General features: G+C 41.7%; 1 protein-coding gene across 2 annotated transcripts in view; it reads left to right on the top strand.

Moving 5' to 3' along the window:
• ALDOB (aldolase, fructose-bisphosphate B) overlaps positions 1 to 13,702 on the top strand; it is an 89,144-nt gene extending 75,442 nt beyond the window's left edge. For both annotated transcript variants that reach the window (XM_027550421.1, XM_027550420.1), the window contains exons 2-9: positions 3,408 to 3,529; positions 4,372 to 4,583; positions 5,804 to 5,858; positions 8,073 to 8,233; positions 9,131 to 9,214; positions 10,066 to 10,240; positions 10,656 to 10,855; positions 13,184 to 13,702. In XM_027550421.1, the coding sequence (XP_027406222.1) occupies positions 3,418 to 3,529; positions 4,372 to 4,583; positions 5,804 to 5,858; positions 8,073 to 8,233; positions 9,131 to 9,214; positions 10,066 to 10,240; positions 10,656 to 10,855; positions 13,184 to 13,279 (1,095 nt within the window). In that variant the 5' untranslated portion in view covers positions 3,408 to 3,417 and the 3' untranslated portion in view covers positions 13,280 to 13,702. The remainder of the gene's footprint in view (positions 1 to 3,407; positions 3,530 to 4,371; positions 4,584 to 5,803; positions 5,859 to 8,072; positions 8,234 to 9,130; positions 9,215 to 10,065; positions 10,241 to 10,655; positions 10,856 to 13,183) is intronic.
• The last annotated feature ends 5,740 nt before the right edge of the window (positions 13,703 to 19,442 follow it).

The raw sequence follows: 19,442 nt of genomic DNA, 5'->3' as shown, positions 1-19,442 counted from the left end.
AAGAACTATATAACAGGGTTTCATCTGTTATTCTGCTGAAGAAGGATTGGAAAAAGAATTCCAAGTCATAAGCCAGTAGAATGTGAATTACAGTCCTAAAACATCACAACTTAGAAGGGGTATCAGACACATTCTTCCTGGGCCTGAATTTCCTCATCTCTAAAGTTAGCAAGGTTGATACAGATACCTCTGAGTTCACCTGTAGCTCTGTTTTCTGTAGTTACCTTTTATTCATGTACGTTTGTGCTCGCAACCTTCTCCCAGATTTGCGTATGTATTACCTGATAATATGGGGCTTCCCTGGTGGCTCAGGTAAAGAACCTGCCTGCAATGCAGGAGACCCAGGTTTGATCCCTGGGTCAGGAAGATCCCCTAGAGAAGGGAATGGCAACCCACTATAGTATTCTTGCCTGAAGAATTCCACGGACAGAGGTACAGCCCATGGGTTCATGAAAAGTCAGACATGACTGACCAAGTAACACTTTCATTTATACCTGTTAATATATTATGTTTAGTAAATAATGTAATATATAAAATTATTCACTGAGAAATAAAACATTAAAAGAAAACATAAAGTGACCTATGAGAGTCACCCCACCCTATTTCATTCCCCAGGAGTAAGCTCAGTGTGGTTATTCTCTGCGTATATAGACCCATAAACAGTATGTGTGCATACCATTTTTGTTTAATTTAAAAAAGAGTGACATTATGTATTGCACACTTTTCTGAAACTTGCCTTTATTTTTTCTTAATCATATAATGTAAACAACTTCCTACATACTTTTAAAAATGTTGGCATGAGACCTTAGTAAGCAGAAGCTGAGGGACACAGAAATCATTCTCTATCATTACCCACTTCCAGCTGGCCTCCTCTCATCGAGTGGTGAACATTAGCCTGTGACCCTGTTTTATGATTAACAGAGAAGCAATATTTGTGCTGATGTGGTACAGAACTTTAATCCCTCTGTAGAAGTTTAACTTCTCGTAAACAGTATTGGTTCGATTTGACCTTTTCTCTGTTTTTTTTTCTAGTTGAGTCAGCACACTCAGACTGAAGCAAATCACTTGGTAGTAAACAGAAATATGGAAGTCTCTTAGGGAATTATTTTTTTAATTAAAAAGTGAGAAATACTGATTCTAGAAATTTCATAAAGCCTTATAAAAAGCATCCTCATGTTTATTATGTGATTCCACAAATACATTCTAAGCAACTACAATGAGTAGGTTGCTCACAGGTCACATGTGATCCATCTGGCAGTGAGACAACCAGAATAGATATTACAGCCATTTAATCCATAGTAAGCCAAGACTCAGAAAAGTTATCAATTTGCCCATGGTCCTAGTGAGGAAGAGGCAGACCTGGTCCTTGAACCTAGGTCTGTCTGATCTACTTCTGTGTAAATGAATCAGATATTTATGAATTGGTAATGTGGTGTGGCGTTAATGAAACATAGCTGAAGGATTTTTGGTACTCTGGCAGGAATCACCAAGGACATTAGAGTCACCCAAAGGCCAGTTCCTTTCTCCAGTCTCACTATTTATGTGGAAGAGGGAGTATTCTTCCTTATCCCAACATGTGCCTTATTAGCTATTTGTCCTTGGACAAATAATTAACCTATCTTCCATCTTTTTCTTATCTATCATATGGCAGAGGGTGCGGAAAAGGGGGAAGCCTGGCTACCTTTTGAAATTATTGTGAGGAGTGCACTTTATAGTGCGTGTAGAGCAATTAGCAGAGTGCATGGCAGTAAATAGCATTTGCTATTATTGGGCTATGTTTTTCTTTTGTTTTATTAAGGAAACATTTTTTTTTTTTTGTATTTTTCAACTCCTTTATGACAAGAAAACTTTAGAGGAGAAATCTAGGCTGAGAGAGAAAATTTGTACTTTGGCTTAAAGTTCACCAACCTCAAGTTGTCTTAAATCTGACATGAAGATCTGGAGATCAGATCCAAATCTAACAGTCTCTGACTACAATTTAGGAACTAACATATAAACAGGGGGAACACTATCTTCGGGTGGCTTGGATATAAAGGGCATTGGAAAATTATCTTCTTTGTGATTATTTCCCACTACCTGTTCTGGTACCCCAGTGACAGCATTGTGGTTCTATTCTTGGAGTTAAGTGTTGAAGCAAGAGTAGCCACAGTGAGTGCCATCAGTTATACCTTGTCAGGAATTAGTTCAGTAGCCACTGACTTCTCTATCAAGGGATAGAATACTGACAGCTTGCTTTGAAAAGACACAGAAAATATCAAGATCGATTTGCCATGAGAAGGACAACTGGGTGGGGGACTGCCTCATCCTAGGTGGGACCTTGGACAAGTCAGTTAGCTTCTCCAAGTCTTAGCTTGTTCATTAATTAATGAAGATAATACTTGTCCTCGTTATCTCATTGTTGAATGGATGGGATGAGAAGTGAGGGGTCCCTTAGTTTCCAGGAAGTAGAAAGCAGACACAGGGCATCTACCCTGTGTGTGAGTATATAAGGGGAGAGGAGACAGGGGAAAGGAGGAGACCACAGGATAATCTTCACTGCCATTTTTTCCTTTGATAATCCAAACTATTCTAACATCCAAGACGAGAGTCCTGTAAGCTTGCATTTTCAAGACTAGCCCTAAGTGGCAGCAAACAGGAGCAATGACCCCCTTTAGATGACCACCACTGAGAAATTGCTTGGGTAGGGGATTTTTGAGCCAGAGTCTGCCCTTGCCAAAGCAATGAAGCTGAGAATTACTGGGGCAGGAATCAAAACATGACATTGGATGCCAATGTCCAGCCCGGAGGTTAGGAAAAATCCTCCCCGTCTGCCCCAGATAGTCTCACAGGTGGTTGAAGATAAGAAAAAGGAGATGCACTCCACCCTCTATGTCCCAAAGCTGAAGAGAAATTAAATTCAAGGCCAAATGGCAGCTTCTCCTCTGAAGCTTGCTGCCTAGACAATACTCTGGTGAGACTATAGGCAAACAGAGTAAAGTGAGGAATGGCCACAGAGGTGGAAAGCTTCACTATCCTGGCCTCAAAGTCAGCCAGGGCCCCTGATGGCACCAGGAATCCACAGAATAGAGAGACAGTTGATTACTGCCATGATCCCTGTTTGTCAGATTTAAGCATATCACTCATTAGTTGGTTGAGTTATAAGATCAGTCATCCCAGTGATTTCCTGAAAGACATTCTGTTTAGGATCACCATGACATTTGGCATCCCACCTTCATCCATTATGGCTAATTGCAACTACTTAGGCTTCAAAACAGAACAGACTTCATTTGTTTAGCTGGTTGTAGAAATGGGCCAGAAATGTCAGAGGGGCCTACAGGGCATTTCTGCACACCTGCTGTCTTGGGCGTGAATCCATGTGAAAGACCCACAGTTCAATTCACAACTAACTCTCCTACACTCTTTTCCAGACCTGTCACCATGGCCCACCAGTTTCCAGCCCTCACTTCAGAACAGAAGAAGGCACTCTCAGAAACTGCCCGACGCATTGTTGCCAATGGGAAGGGGATCCTGGCTGCAGATGAGTCCGTAGGTGAGCGTAGGAAACATCACACTACAAACATCCTCCTGATTCTCCACTTAGCAAAGGCAACTGGATCATATTCTCTCTCCTCTCAGAGGAAATAAAGGTTTATGTACACAGGAGGGGGAACAGAAGACTCAGTAAGCACAGACCTTTTGTGTCTTGTCATTCCAGAAGGCAGATTTCTGAAAAACAAGTGAACAGGCTCAAGTCCTACATCCAAGCTGTAGCAAGGCCAGGAACTCAGTAAGAGACCTCTGCCGCTGATGAGAAGTCAGTGTAAAGCCAGCCAAGGATGGGTGGTGAGAGCAGCGAAGTGTCAACATCAGGAATGGGGCAAAGCTTGTGACTGAGAGCAGCTCAGGATGGCACAAGGGAGGGCCTCAACAGCCCCCCGATAAAATGACAGTAGTCAGAGAAGTCAAGAGCCTGCCTGACCCCTCCTTCCACTGTCGGTACATCGGGTCGGATCAGGGCTGGACCAGGGGAGAGCTAAAGAGGCCTCAGGGCCTTGCAGCCCCATTTGTACCCAATGGTGGCATACACCTTGATGACACATCCAGCACATGCTCTTCCTCACCAGCATTGTGACAGCAGCCAGGTCTTTTCCTGGGGAGACAAAAAAAAAAAGAGAGAGGAGCTCTGAGTCACTCAGTCATGCCCAACTCTTTGCTACCCCATGGACTGCAATCTACCAGGCTCCTCTGTCCATGAGATTGTCAGGAGCTCTGAAGATCTGAATACAAAAAGAGCATTGCTGTCCATCCTGGTGAGGATCAGTGGTTGGTATGGAGGGGGTTGGCAGGGAAGCACCAGACTGCTCCTTACGCTGCCTTCACTCGCCCATGTAGGCACGATGGGGAACCGCCTGCAAAGGATCAAGGTGGAGAACACGGAAGAGAACCGCCGGCAGTTCCGCGAACTCCTCTTCACTGTGGACAGCTCCATCAGCCAGAGCATCGGGGGTGTGATCCTCTTCCATGAGACCCTCTACCAGAAGGACGGCCAGGGAAAACTGTTCAGAGACATCCTCAAGGAAAAAGGGATCGTGGTGGGAATCAAGGTGAATACATCTTGCTCCCATCTCACCACAGCCACACTCACAACACAGAAGTTGGGACATGGCCAACACGAGGAGCACTCTCATCTAATTGCTCTTCTCACTCCTTTCCATCCTCACCATCCCACTGAGAAACAGATCCTCTTCTTGACCTTTCCAGTACCTTCTTCTTTCAACCATTTTCCTACAAAGAACTTAATCTCTTTGTGTCTCCATTTTCTCATTTTTAAAATGGGAATAATAGTACCTTCCTCATAAAGTTCTTTTTTTTTAATTTAATTTTATTTTTAAACTTTATATAATTGTATTAGTTTTGCCAAATATCAAAATGAATCCGCCACAGGTATACATGTGTTCCCCATCCTGAACCCTCCTCCCTCCTCCCTCCCCATTCCATCCCTCTGGGTCGTCCCAGTGCACTAGCCCCAAGCAGCCAGTATCGTGCATTGAACCTGGACTGGCAACTCAAGTGAGCTTGTAAAACAGTGCCTGTCACACCATTATTATTTAGTTCATGATAGTTATTACCGTTAAAACACTTACTGTTCTACTGTAACTAGGTCTTCCAAAACTTCATGAACTTCTCAAGAGTGATCATCCGTATTTGTTGAGTGCTTACAACTCCAGGAGCTCATTTACTCCTCACAACCTCTAGAGATAGACTCAATTATTATCCCTATTTTTAGAGATGAGGCAAGAAAACAGAATTACAGGGAGTAGTATAACTTGTCCACAGCAAGGCAAAATTGGAGCCAGTTCAAACCCAGACTGCTGCCTCTTGGGCTCATGACCATAGCCTCTGTTATGTTGACAGTAGAGGCTGCATCCCTATTCCTCTTAGCTCCTATAATAGCATAGGGCTTGATATGTGCAGTGCTTGATAAATGTCTCTTGAGTAAATGAATGAATCATTTAAAGGAAGTGGCTCTTACACGGGCACCTCTTCATCTCAGGTGCTATCAGATTACTTCTCGCTTCTCAAGCTCCAGGCCTGTGCTTTCCATACTTTCCATCCTCTTAGGGTTGATACTCTTACACTGTTCTTTCCAGATAACTTCACTTCTACTGTGGACTAAATTGTATCCCCTCAATGACTAACGTACTTTCCTAATTCAGCTCCTTGGTTTGTGAAAGATGAGAACTACTATTTAGCACCAGGGGCTCTGCTTGTATTTTCCAGGGACACCTGACACCTGCTAATTGTTAATTATTTATATTCACAGTTAGATCAAGGAGTTGCTCCGCTTGCAGGAACAAACAAAGAAACCACCGTTCAAGGTGAGGATTTTGCCCGCTGATATGAATCATGCCAGTATATGCCAGAAATGAAGACAAGCAAAGAAGTGATGGAGGGAAGCAAACTGTGACTATCACACTAGTTTTAGAGCCACATACCTGTTCTTCAGCCCCAGCTACTCTAGTTAACAACTGTATGCCCTCAGGCTAGTCACTTAAATATTCTGAGTCTCCATTAAAGTGAGATAGCAACATCTACTTTGCAGAATAGTTGTGGGAATTAAAGTAGACACTGCACATAAAATGCTTATCAACAGTGCCCTAGACAGAGAAGATACTTTATACTTGGGAATATTATTTTAGAAAAATCTAGCAGCAGTTAAGAGGAAAGATCCCAAGCTATGGGATTAGACACACTTGGGTCTGGACACTGCTTCCATCATTCACTAGATAATTTTGCAAGAGATAGGTATAAGCCTATCTGCCCAAGAGATAGGTATAAACCATAGCATTGGGTTAGCTAAGCGGACTAAATCTCAGCTCTGTCTCTCTTTAGCTATTCAAACTTGAAGTTACTTTACCTCTCAGAGCCTCAGTTTTTGAATCTGTAAAATGAATATACAGCTATTAGTTATATGACTATTAGGTTGTAACAGTCTAACAACTATTAGAGTTGTTATGTGCCGGGGTCCAGCCCGGGCTGATCCAGGGTATTCAAAGGGGAGACAGAGTCGGCGACTATTTACATATTTATCAAAGATATAAAGAGTAATAGAATGAGGATAGCTCAGTAGGAAAATTCAGTGGAGAAAAGAAGCTGAGTAGCTTGGTTTACGCGGGAGACCAATAAAACTTCAAGACAAGAAGTTTGCACCACTTACGTAGGCCTCAGGCGCCCTCTCGAATAGCGGAAGGTGCCCCACCCTAGACACCTTCTCAAGTGGGTCTTAGAAGCCCAGGCATAATTAGTAAGCATGGTGGGTTCCGCGCTCCAGAGGAGACTCAGCTGGAAGTTAAAGGGAAGAATGACATGGGGAGACCAAGCGTTGGTGAGCAAGGCCCGTAGCTTTATTTTTAACAGGGGCTTATATACCCTAAGTTACACATAGAGGATAATAGGGGATGCAAAGTCAGCAGTTTTTGATCCTTATCAAAAACCAGGGTTTCTTTCCTGCAAATTTATCGTATACAAATGGTTTAGGTGATTTACATCATCTTCTGGCCAGAAGGCCTATTAACATTTTATGACTCTTGACAAGGACTTATCAACAAAGACTTATTTTCTCTAAGAGTAATTATTTTAAGGTTTGGCGCCATCTTCCAAAGATAAAATTGCATTCCTATAGGGTGGATGTGTAATGGGTTTACAACAAAGGAAAGAATGTATTACCTTAAGGGTCTAAATTTACTAACACCAAGGCCACTACTTATTTTTTCTACATACCAATTATTAATTAATACACATTCAAGGATACAATTCAGGGGATGTGAAAACTTGGCAACAAGCATTGGCTCATCAATGAAATCCTTTATAGTTTATTCTGACAGTTTCTAACTCTCTGAGAGGCTCTAAGCTATTTGAATATCTTAAGCTTCCCATGCCTCTCAAGGCTGGGAGACTGTAAACAATCGTATGCATAGCTGTAGGAGTCCGGGTAAACTTGTCAGGCGAGTTAGAGAGCCATCTGAGGGGTTTGGATTTAAACACTCCTAATTGCCCAGGAACTTTATTAATTGGAGCTGTAAGTTAACTCTTTGACAGAGAGAGCAAGATGGTGGTGGGGGACAGCCCCCAGTAAAGTCAGAGGTGAGAGCACAAAGCAATAAAGTAGGCAGACTGGTTTTTTGGGGGCAGATGCTCGAGAATATCTGGGGGGACTCCTGAGGCTCGATCCCGCCTTTGCGTATGCCGAGCCTCCTTCCTCATGACCTTTGTCACGAGTGGAATGTCTCACCGGCTCCCGGCAGTTATGATTATTAAATGAGATAAGATGTGCAAAATATTTAGAATCATGCCTTGGAATACAGGAAGTACTAAAATATTAGTTTACTCATTTTATAGAGTATATAATATGTATATCAAAATTAAACTTATTAAACACAGATCTTTTGACTTAGTACTGGAATGTTTATTTCTTTGCTGTATGTTTTGGGTCCTCAAGCTCTGTGACTGAATGCTAAGCAAAAGGGGAACTCCTTCACTTTATCAGTAGCAGTCAGGGATACAAAGAAGCCTTTCTCTCTCATGATTTGCAGGGCTTGATGGCCTTTCTGAACGCTGTGCTCAGTATAAGAAAGATGGTGCTGACTTTGGGAAGTGGCGTGCTGTGCTGAAGATTGACAACCAGTGTCCATCCCATCTTGCTATCCAGGAAAACGCCAACACCCTCGCCCGCTATGCCAGCATCTGTCAGCAGGTGCTCTTCTTTACCCTTGGCCTCAAATACAGTAGGCAAGAGTTTTCTTCAAAGCCCAACTTTCTAATTTTACTGTAACCATACATGATCCTTCCTTTTCTCTCACCACTATAATCTGATGGCATTTTTTTTTTTTTTTTTTTTTACTACTTATACTAGGTGTGGTAGAGTAAGATTTGGTTCCACAAGGAACCAAATGAATCCAAATGGCAAACATATTCAAGTGTGGCCTTCTACCAAAGCACTGTAAGCTGAGTCTTGAAAGCAATCACCTCTTGAGGCCAGGGCATTCGCATGTCTATGCCCCACCATGGCCAAGGACACGAGCCTCTTAATCCCCAGCTCAAGGGTGACAGCCTTGATCTGGTTCCAATTCAAATAATTTGTTGGAGGATGGTAGCTTGATGCTAAAGTTTCTAACCTGTTGCAAAGTGCCTCTGGGATCCAACTTAAGTCTGATTTGCTTGTGTGGGTACAGTACTGGGGTTACCAGAATTGTGGGCACTTGGAGCTTCCCAATCAGAATTGAAAACATTGCTTGAATTCCTTAACCCATATGAGAGGCATTTTTATCAGTGATTTAAGCTTGCCTGCCCTAAAAGGATAACATATAGGTTCTGAGGTAGTAGAATAGTCTCTGGAATGATATACAGAAATAGAGTTTGCATTTACTGTACCCCATTTCAAGGAAAACTTTTTTTTCCCTCACTGTTCTTTTTTTGGCTAAACCACAGATGCTCACTAGATATCCTGTTAAATTTATGTTCATTGATTTTAAGTCATTTATATGATATTTCTCCATAAGGGCTTCATCCTGTACCAGTTGGAATGCTAAATGTTAAGAAAAAGATCCCAGTGAACAGAGCTTCATTCTGTCCCCTCTATTTTTCTCTTTAGAATGGTCTGGTACCCATTGTTGAGCCAGAGGTAATTCCTGATGGCAGCCATGACATGGAACACTGCCAGTATGTTACTGAGAAGGTAAGTCTTAAACATAAAGGTGGCAATGCCAGTTAAAATATCTGTTTTTAACTAACAGTTGTTACTTATATCTCAGCTGTTACATGTGAAGTATTCTACGGTTAGAATCATTATGTAGTGTTGAGATGGTAAGGAGGTATTATCAAACCTTCCACTTTTGGGGGCACATGGTACACTCCTTGTGAAAAAGCAGATCTACATTACCAAGACTAGGGTTTAAGCATCCATATTCCCTGTTGTGGGACCTGGGCAAGTCATATTATATTTTTGGACCTCATTTCCATTATGTTTAAGAAATAAGATGAGGCTTCCATGAGAATATGTAATTAGAAGGTGATTTTTTCACATATAACTTTCTAAATTAGCCACATACATTTGTAAGAAAGCAAGAAAGTCCTCAGTTTCTCCACTTGCAAAATGAGGTGGACTGAAATGAGCTCTGAAAGCACTCCTGTCTGTAAAATTTATATTTTAATGATCACTTAGCTTCTATGGGGATAGAGAATGGAGGCTGATTTGGATGTCCCCAGCGAATTAAATCAAGGCAGACTCAATTGACCAATGGGAGTAATGGGAAGGAAGCTGTGAGGGGCTTCTCGGAAGCAGAGCCATCCGGCTAGTCCATGCAGTGAGCAGCTAGGGGAGGGGCAGCAGGGACAGGCTGGCTTGTCTGTGGTTTGCGGGCATCACCCTGATTGAGCCTAAGGGCTGGTTGGGAAGCTTTGGCCAAGCAATGTGTGGGAATTCCTTCATCCTCCTTCCCTGCAGTATAGAAGTGACTCTATACTGCAGAGTCAGATGACTCTATGGCTGGCTCCGGGTTTCACCTATGTGGGTCTTTTGTCCTTCAGGTCCTGGCTGCTGTATACAAGGCCCTGAATGACCATCACGTTTACTTGGAGGGCACCCTGTTGAAGCCCAACATGGTGACTGCTGGACATGCCTGCACCAAGAAGTATACTCCAGAGCAGGTGGCAATGGCCACAGTTACAGCTCTCCACCGTACTGTTCCTGCAGCTGTTCCTGGTAAGATTTTCTTTCTTCCCTAACTTGAGGTCTTAGTCCTCACTCTTTGAAGGAATGCCAGAAGCATTTGCATATGTCCAGGACTCTCCTTCCAGCCATGAAACAGATCTCTGCTATATCACAGGTAGCCAACACTTCTCCCTCAAACTGCATGATGCCACCTATCCTGAGTCCATCAAAATACATACAATCCATTGATTTCCTCAACATTTCACTGCCCTCTTATTTACTAAATCCGTCCTCTCCTCAGCCCAGCTAGCCTCAGCAAAGGCAAGCTAATTTCTCCAACCTAGTCCCATGCAAATCAAGCGGGGAAAAGATTGAGACATGATGTTTCTTTTAGGCTCCTTGCTTGCTTTCTCAAGCAGGGTACACAGCCAAGATTAGTGGAGTGGAATGGCTTCTCTCCTTCCAGGCATCTGCTTTTTGTCTGGTGGCATGAGTGAAGAGGATGCTACTCTCAACCTCAATGCTATCAACCTTTGCCCTCTACCAAAGCCCTGGAAACTAAGTTTCTCTTATGGACGGGCCCTGCAGGCCAGTGCACTGGCTGCGTGGGGTGGCAAGGCTGAAAACAAGAAGGCAACCCAGGAGGCCTTTATGAAGCGGGCCCTGGTAAGACACTTCTTCTTATGTGCTTAATCGAGTGGATACTTGGGACCTGGCTCTCATTGCTTTCTTCAGGCCATGATGGACTCCAGATAGTGTCTACCAGGTATTTGAAATTGTGGCATTAGAGCTTAGTAGGAAAGACAAGGCTGGAGAGAGTTTTGAACTCTCCACACAGGGAGTATAATTGATGTTAGTGGATTGAAGGCAATTTCCAAAGAGACACTTTAGAGGGACAATGAAGAGGGCCAAGGAATGAACATGGGATATCTTTCATTTTGAGAAGATGAAGAGGAGAAGCCACCAAGAAAAGCAGTGATGATATATATTAAGATGAACTAAGGATTCTAGGAGCAAACAGAATGAAGTTTCAAAGGGTCAATAACAGCACCCTACAAAGAGGTTAAAAATAAAGGTGGGAAAAGGCTTTGGAGATACTGGCATTGAAGGGCATATCAATGACCCTCAACAACACAGGTTCAGTAAAGAAAAGGTACCCATTCAAGATGCTTGTCAGGAAAAGACACAGAAAGGTTACCAGGAACAATGAGGACAAAGAAGGGTCTTATTCAACTACTAACATTCCTTTTTGAGTACCTATGAACCAAGGATTGGGGTGAACAAAGCAGACACAGCCAGTGCCTTCAGGGGACTTAGAGTTTAGCCAAATAGGAAAGAGCTTGGCATGTTTAAATGTAAAGCAGAAGGATCCAGAGGACAGATTAAAGATTAGGAAAGGACAGAGACTGAGAGGAAACAGTGCTACATGAAACAAAATGTTAAATACAGGTGGAAGAGTTGGTCTTAGAAAGAAAGGAAGAGATAGCAGAAAAGAAACAGGATGAGTTTGGAATCAAGTCTGTAGAGGTGGAGAGATGCAGTGGTTGATCACTGATTACAGGTGACAGCATCCGTTGAGAGTGATAAGGGAATGGAGATTTCGGTCTTCACAGTGGGGAACTTGGAATAGTTGTTGAAGTAGTTGCTAGGAAATTGACCAGAGGTTATGGCCAAGCATCAAGCAAGGTGCAGTTGAAATGAATTTTTTGGGTACATTAAATTAGATCCTGAATGTTCCTGACAGCATGTAGGATGATTCAGATCAGCCTAAATGGGAAAGAGCAGGGTTGAAGAATCAGAGTTTAACAGGGAGATGGAACAAATTTGAGTGATAGCCTTATCCAGCTTGCTGCTGTTGATGAGAGCAGAGCCTGGGCAAAGAATCAGGTGTAGCCAAAAGTTTGATGATAAGGCACTAAAGGAAAGGAAGGCTACCGAGAAGCTAAAAACATCATCTCAGACATGTAAGAGAGGTGTGAGATTTTAGAGGTAGTGCTTTACCATTTGATGACGATGCGTGTGGCTCTGCTGGTGTGTGGCTGATGAGGTGGGAAGACACAGCAAATATGATGAAGGGATTATGCAAGTAAGGGTTAGCTACACAAACGAAGGGATGCGAAGCTTGTCATCAAGAACAGTGGTTCTCAAGCTTGAGCATGCATCCAAATCACCGGAAGGTATGTTAAAATGCAGGTGGCTGTGCCCAGCCATGGAGTTTCTGATTCAGAAGGTCTGGGGTCAAGCTGCAGAATTTCCATTTCTAACAAGTGCTTAATTAGGTCCATGAAACCTAACTTCGAAAATCATTGTAGATGTAGAAATAAGTCCTGGAGAGATCAGAAAATGGCAACAGTGACTTGAAGACAGGTACTGCTAAGTGGCATTTGAGTGTTATGATAGGTTTCATAATTCTAAAGTCAACTTTAGTTGGAATTTACACAGGGTATCAAATGATATTACAATAACAACTACATAGAATTATATATTCTTATGGACAAATATATGTAGAAATGTAAAACTTATTAAAAAATTTTTTTTTCTTTTTGCTATAGTGAAGCTTCAGCTACACTTGCCTGATGTTTGGCAATATGTCTGGTCATTTTCCTAGGAGACTACTCAACAACTATTTCAAGGTTCCCAAATTTTGGAACTGAGATTTCCTTTTCCTTATCACTGTATGAGTGATAAGCTTCTCAACTTTTATTTCTAGGACGGTTGTTGCAGTATTGCTGGTGCGAAAAAGAAACCTTCTTAGTTATAACAGAGTTACAACATTTCTCAGCTTGCCTGAGAAATGCTCAGAAAACTGGGATTTTAAAAAGGAAGTAAGGATAAAAGCATAAAAGGAAGGAATGGTATCAGCAGCAATATTTAGCAAAACCACTGTATGGAAGAAAAATCTACATGAAAGTGTAGCTGGTTTCAAATGAGAAGCAAAGAGGGTCAAGCTCAGGTTGCTCTAACTCGGTCTCCTCTCTCACACTTGTGTTTTAGGCTAACAGCCAGGCAGCCAAAGGACAGTATGTTCACATGGGCTCTTCTGGCTCTGCTTCCACCCAGTCGCTCTTCACTGCCAGCTATACCTACTAGAACCCGAGGCTGACCAGCTTGGCTCTGGCGCTCTAGGTGTCTTGGTAGGAGGGCTAAAAGGAAACAACGACTTTTCGACTGACCCTGGAAATTAGATGAAATTAGGTTGCAAGCTACTGGAAACACAACACATGTTAATTTCTTAGACACAAGTGGAAAAAAATCAGTTATGGAAACAAGTCTGAATATCAGGGATCTGATGAAATCTCACCCAATGGTTTCTAGCTCCCCACACCCCAAAGAGTCTATCTAAGAAAAGAACAGACTTTAAAACAGAACCAGCTCTCCATCCAGATCACCAAATGAAATACCTCCCAAGCTGAGTGCAGAGAAGCGCATCTTATTAAACAGTTTTAGCAGTGGTAGGTTATGAAGGAGACAGCTGCAACCAGAAAATGAAATAAAATGTTCTACAAACCTTCAGTTCGTGTCAGGTTTTACTTTGTGCTCTTGCTTTCAAAGGATTTGATACATTTCATTACCTTTGATTCTATAGACGTGCCATTAGCATCAGGATCCTCAACATTGGTTGCTCGTTGGATTAACCTGGCAAAATTAAAAAACCCAGGATGCTCAGGCTACGCTCCAGCCAAGTTTGAGAACCACTAAGCTAGATTTCAACTTTGAGGGTATTTATAAATGAAGGCTATTCATAATGTGAAGCAAGCTACATTGTAAAATGATTCCAAACAACATATGGAGTTTAATAAAGCAATCACTGTGACGTTGGTGCTTGGAACATTCCTCATCAAATGGTACAGGTTTGGTGACACAGGACTGCATCTTCCTCTCACATCCAAGCACACCACATAGTTTTGCAGGAAGAAATATTCACATAATTATGCTTATTGGCTTCTGATTTTCAGAATTAACCTATAAAAGCATTAAAGACAACCATAGTTACAAGAGAGAATTTAATTATAACTTTGGACAATGTAATAGTAATGATTTTGGTGGAAAAAAAAAGTAAAGTAATGTTTTAACTGAGAGAAGCTGAGAAATTGAAGGGGGAGAAGACGTGCAGGAAAGCAAAGAAAACAGTAATTTACTTAATGGGGAGTCAGGCTACTACTTGAAATTGGTGGAGTAAGAAGTAGTGCTTTAAAAAAAAAGGTCCTTTAAGTCTATTAAAATACAAGGGAAATGGATTTAATCATTAAAATATTCCTACCTATAACAAAAATATAGGAAAAGGTAGTAAACTAAATTCTTTGTCTGGAAGACAAAGTTTTCTAAATATTACTTAGAGTGGATAAATTAGGAAGTAGAGGAATAAGACAGAATTAATTCAAAGGGACTTCTGAGGAAAAAGACTTGGGAATGGGACACAGGGAAGATGTTTACTTGTGTGCTTCTACAATATTTGAGTGTTTCTTTCCATGTGGCTGTATTACTTTTCTAAAAACAACTACTAATATATTCATATAAACAATTCAAACCTACTTAGAGGTTATTTAATCCAAGGCTCTCATTTTACAGATGATAAAACCAAATCTAGAGTAATTAAATTACTTGAGACAGTCGTACATTTAGGGGTTTAGGGTAAAGCTGAGAGATTAGAATTTAGGTCTTTTTCTCCTATAATGAACACACGGTCAGGGAAGAAGGTAAGAGCAGAGCAACAGGCTGTGGTCAGTACCTCTGCCACCGGCACTATAGATCTTTTAGATTTCTTTTTGCATTCATCTACTCAGTCAGCAAGTAGTTGATGTGCTAAACTGTCCTAAATGCCAGTAACACTTGATGTGACAAAGCTTTCCTGCCAGAAATTTTTTATCTAGAGCTTATTCAGCTTCCCTAGTGGCTCAGACAGTAAAGAGTCTGCTTGCAATGCAGGAGACATGGGTTTGATCCTGGTGTTGGAAAGATCCACTGGAAAAGGAAATCACTACCCACACCAGTGTTCTTGCCAGGACAGAGGAGCCTGGCAGGCTACAGTCCATGGGACTGCAAAGAGTCAGACATGACTGAGAGACTAATTTTCATTTATTCAGCATCACTGACCCTAAGTTGTAAAGAAACCTCTCAGATTCTCATTTATGGTTAGGTATAAATTAATAATCAAGGCAGAGCTATTTATGTCTTTTGGTGGTCAAGGCTGAATTACATTGAACTGTGGGTGAAGATTTATATAATGAATTTCCCCGGGCTATCTGATATATTTTCCTGACTACAGTTGTCTTTGAAATCTCAACCCCAGTAATTTCCTTCACTCACAGTAATATGAAGACAAGTGTTACAAACTTCAGTTCCTATTAACTGTGCGGTCACTGAGTGAATGCATTAGTTGTGTCCTAGTTTTGGGTACACTATCAGATTTATTCTAGGAGTTATTGAAAGTCTACTAAAAATAAAACCTGGTACCAGGCACTTGAAAGTAAGTAAGAAAAGTTTCAGGTTTAGAGTAGCTGTGATATTTGCATACCAAGCAATTAAATTTGAGTAGCTAAGCCAGAAACACAAATGCCACTGACTGTGGGTTGGGAAGTGGGGAGGAGAGTCTATCAATATGGCTGGGTGCAGAAAGGGAGGAGGTGACATTTAGTTTGGACATCACAGGATGGAAAAAGCAAAGGAACTCTTAGAAAAGGAACTGCCTTTGTATGAGGAAACATTTGAATAATTCACTGGGAGGAGATGGGACTTTGAAGGCATAAGTAGCAAAAGCTCAGGCCACAAAATAATTACTGAATGCTGGAAGGAATAATAAAAAGGAATTTGGTTTTTCCATGAAAAGGAAGAGGGAGAGAAGGGAAGAGGCCGGGAAATGAGAGAGGGGAAAGAGAAGGCAGGGAAAAGCTAGGGCAATGTGGAATTGTGGGGAGGTCTAAAAGGCTTCTGAGAAGGAGAGAAGTATCAACCAACCTAAACCTATTTGTCTTCTTGAGAGGAAGGGCTGAGTTTCACATATGAGTCCACATCACCCTTCACAAAACCAAGATGCTGAGATGATTCATAATATGAATTGATTTAGCAGAAGCCAACTATAACAATGAGAATACATGCTTCTAGAAATTTGCAGAAATCTTGAAGCAGGCTTTGGGCAAATTAGAAGTGGGACTTCAAGACCATATGGTCTAGCTGTGCTGGGGTAAGAGTCTCCAGCTGACACTGACATTTCATTCACAGCAACAATGGCGGAAACTGGCATCCAGTGTGCTAGGGAATTGTTCAAGGTCACATAACCTGTAGTGAGACTTAGGCTGGTGTGATTTGCAAAGTCCTATGGGAAGGCAATGGCACCCCACTCCAGTACTCTTGCCTGGAGGGTCCCATGGACAGAGGAGCCTGGAAGGCTGCAGTCCACGGGTTGCTAAGAGTCGGACATGACTGAGCGACTTCACTTTCACTTTTCACTTTCATGCATTGGAGAAGGAAATGGCAACCCACTCCAGTGTTCTTGCCTGGAGGATCCCAGGGACGGGGGAGCCTGGTGGGCTGCCGTCTCTGGAGTCGCACAGAGTCGGACATGACTGAAGCGACTCAGCAGCAGCAGCATGGGAAGGTAGTACTCATAGGGAAGCACAGGTTGTGGAGTCCGATAGTCTAGGTTCCAACGCTGGCTCTACTGCTTCCTAGTCATGTGACCTTGGACACCTTATACAACCTTTCTGTGGTTCAGTTTCTTCCTCTCCAAATTAATAGTATCACGAATTACTGAGAGATTAAATGAGTCAATACATCTCAATGACACATTCAGAATCTCTTATCCACAACCCTGAAATCCAAAAAGCTTTAAAAACCAAAAATTTTCTCAAAAGTTTGCAGTAAATTATTTGGTGGCAAACCCTAACTCAAGAATGTGATCTTGATTCCACTTGATGGGAAGCAGAGATGTGTCTGATGATAGGTGCTGACTTGGACCCTGTAGAGGGTGTGATGAAATAAATAGCATAAGCATATATTTGCCCTCTAAAATACAAAAAATTTGATTTGTGAAACATATGTGTTCTCAAAGCTCTCAGATAAAGAATTGTGAACGTGTTTTTTAGAATAATATCTGCCATACTTCTAGAATAACAGATGAACTTTCCATGCTCTAGAGTCCGAAGGCTCGTGTAATCCTACGAATTCTCTAAGCATATTTTTTTATAGAAGATAAACTAAGAGACAGGAGTAACAGCAAAGCTCAACAGTCAGTTACAGCTCTATTTTCATCACTCGAATATGGTTTTCTGGCTGTAACATACTCTGTCCTAAGGCTCCTGAAATAGTCTAACACTCAGTACTGGGTGCCACTATATGTAGACATATATAAAACCAGTCAGCAAGTATTCATGTAGCACTACTGTATGCTTGGTGCTGAAAACATACTATATCGTCCTTGTATGCTTACCATTGAGATGAGGAAGGCAAGGATACAGTTAGGAAACAAAATGGTATAAAATAATGTGCTAAATTACACTGGTATAGGTAAGGTGCTAAAATCAGAAGAGGTGGTATGAACTGCAGACAGTTTATTGCTAGTTGTATGATCTTTGGATCTTGAGTCTCAGTTTTCCCATCTGTAAAAATAGGTTTGCTGTTAGATTAGCTATATTTTTTGTAAAGTGACAGATATATAAGTCATGAATAAATATTTTATTTTTTCTCTGTAAGTTGGCTCTTAAAGAATGGTAAAGGCAGTTGAGTGGAAGTGAAGATGAATTAACTGTGTCCTGATTAGAGTACAGATTGTATATTTTGAGGAAGTTGTGGGAAATTAGATTAAAATGGTGAGAAATTAGATTAAAATGGTGAGGCCACGTGGAGTGGCACAGTGAGGTGGGAGAGCAGACTGGGCAAGGATATTAGGAAAAGTTTTGCCTTAAAGTAATGAGAAATGGGGACCCTTGAGTAATCTTTGATCAGGGAATAACATAATAGAAGAGTATTGCTGAAAATTAGTTTTTATACTGTAGAAATTGGGAGGAAACTGGGAGCCAGCTAAGTGGCGATAACAGCAAATCAACATAGAGCCAAGCCTCTGGGTGACAGAAGTCAGTGAGTGGATGTGACATCTTTATTTTTATTTTAAAAATATTTATTATTTTCATTTATTTGTCTGCGCTGGTCATTTGGTTGCAGCACTCAGGATCTTTGCTCCAGTATGCAGGATCTTGAGTTGCAGAGTGTGGGATCTAATTCCCTGAGCAGGGATAGAACTTAGGCCACCTGCATTGGGAGCACGAAGTCTTAGCCACTGGATCTCCATAGAAGTCCCTGACATGACATCTTTAGGTTGGGAAAAACAACCCCTGACTCTCCTTATGTAGCATAGCTATTTACCATCCTAATAAATCTGTTTTACTGGAACTTGAAAGGCAAGCACTGGGACAAACGAAAATTCAAAATTCTTTTACATCTAATTCTCAAAAAGAGGCTGGATAGCCCTTTGAGTATAGTGGCATAGTGAAATATAGAGCATCTTCTAAGCACATAACTAATTCTTCCAGTAGTTCACAGCAACCAGGGGTATGCTGTAGTTCGAGGTCTCGGGTGTGCCCTCTTCAGATGTCCAAGGTCAAGGCATCTTTGTGCAGCCACTTCCAGATTTTCCTTGTCCTGCCCTGGTTTTCCCAGGGGGAATTTACAGGCCAGGGTGCAGTTCTTGAATCCAGGGACACAATGACTATCATGTGATAAAGAGGTTTTATCTTAGCCATTGGACTGATATCAGAAGTACGTTCTTGAGAACATGGCTCTTTGACTGAAAATAGCACAGGCAAAATTATGAACTATGTTTTATTTGTGCAAAATGTATCAAAACTAGGTGTCTTGGAAAGCTGGGTGACTTTTTTTTTACTCGAAGGGTTTCTGCTGTGGAATACATATGACTTACTATTCACTCCCCAGTGAATGAGAATAAAGGACTGCCTGGTGCCACTATATAACTAATACCTGGCAGGTATTTTTAAAAAATACATGTTAATTGGACTTGTCCCATTTGCACAGTAAATATATCTGTTCTTTTTCTATTTGGCCATGCTTATAGCCAAATATGGAGAAGGCAATGGCATCGCACTCCAGTACTCTTGCCTGGAAAATCCCATGGACAGAGGAGCCTGGTAGGCTGCAGTCCATGGGGTCGCTAGGAGTCGGGTACGACTGAGCGACTTCACTTTCACTTTTCACTTTCATGCACTGGAGAAGGAAATGGCAACCCACTCCAGTGTTCTTGCCT

This window comes from Bos indicus x Bos taurus, chromosome 8 (genome assembly GCF_003369695.1).
Source record: "Bos indicus x Bos taurus breed Angus x Brahman F1 hybrid chromosome 8, Bos_hybrid_MaternalHap_v2.0, whole genome shotgun sequence".
NCBI classification, from domain to species: domain Eukaryota; kingdom Metazoa; phylum Chordata; class Mammalia; order Artiodactyla; family Bovidae; genus Bos; species Bos indicus x Bos taurus.
This window is presented reverse-complemented; position numbering and strand designations above follow the sequence as displayed.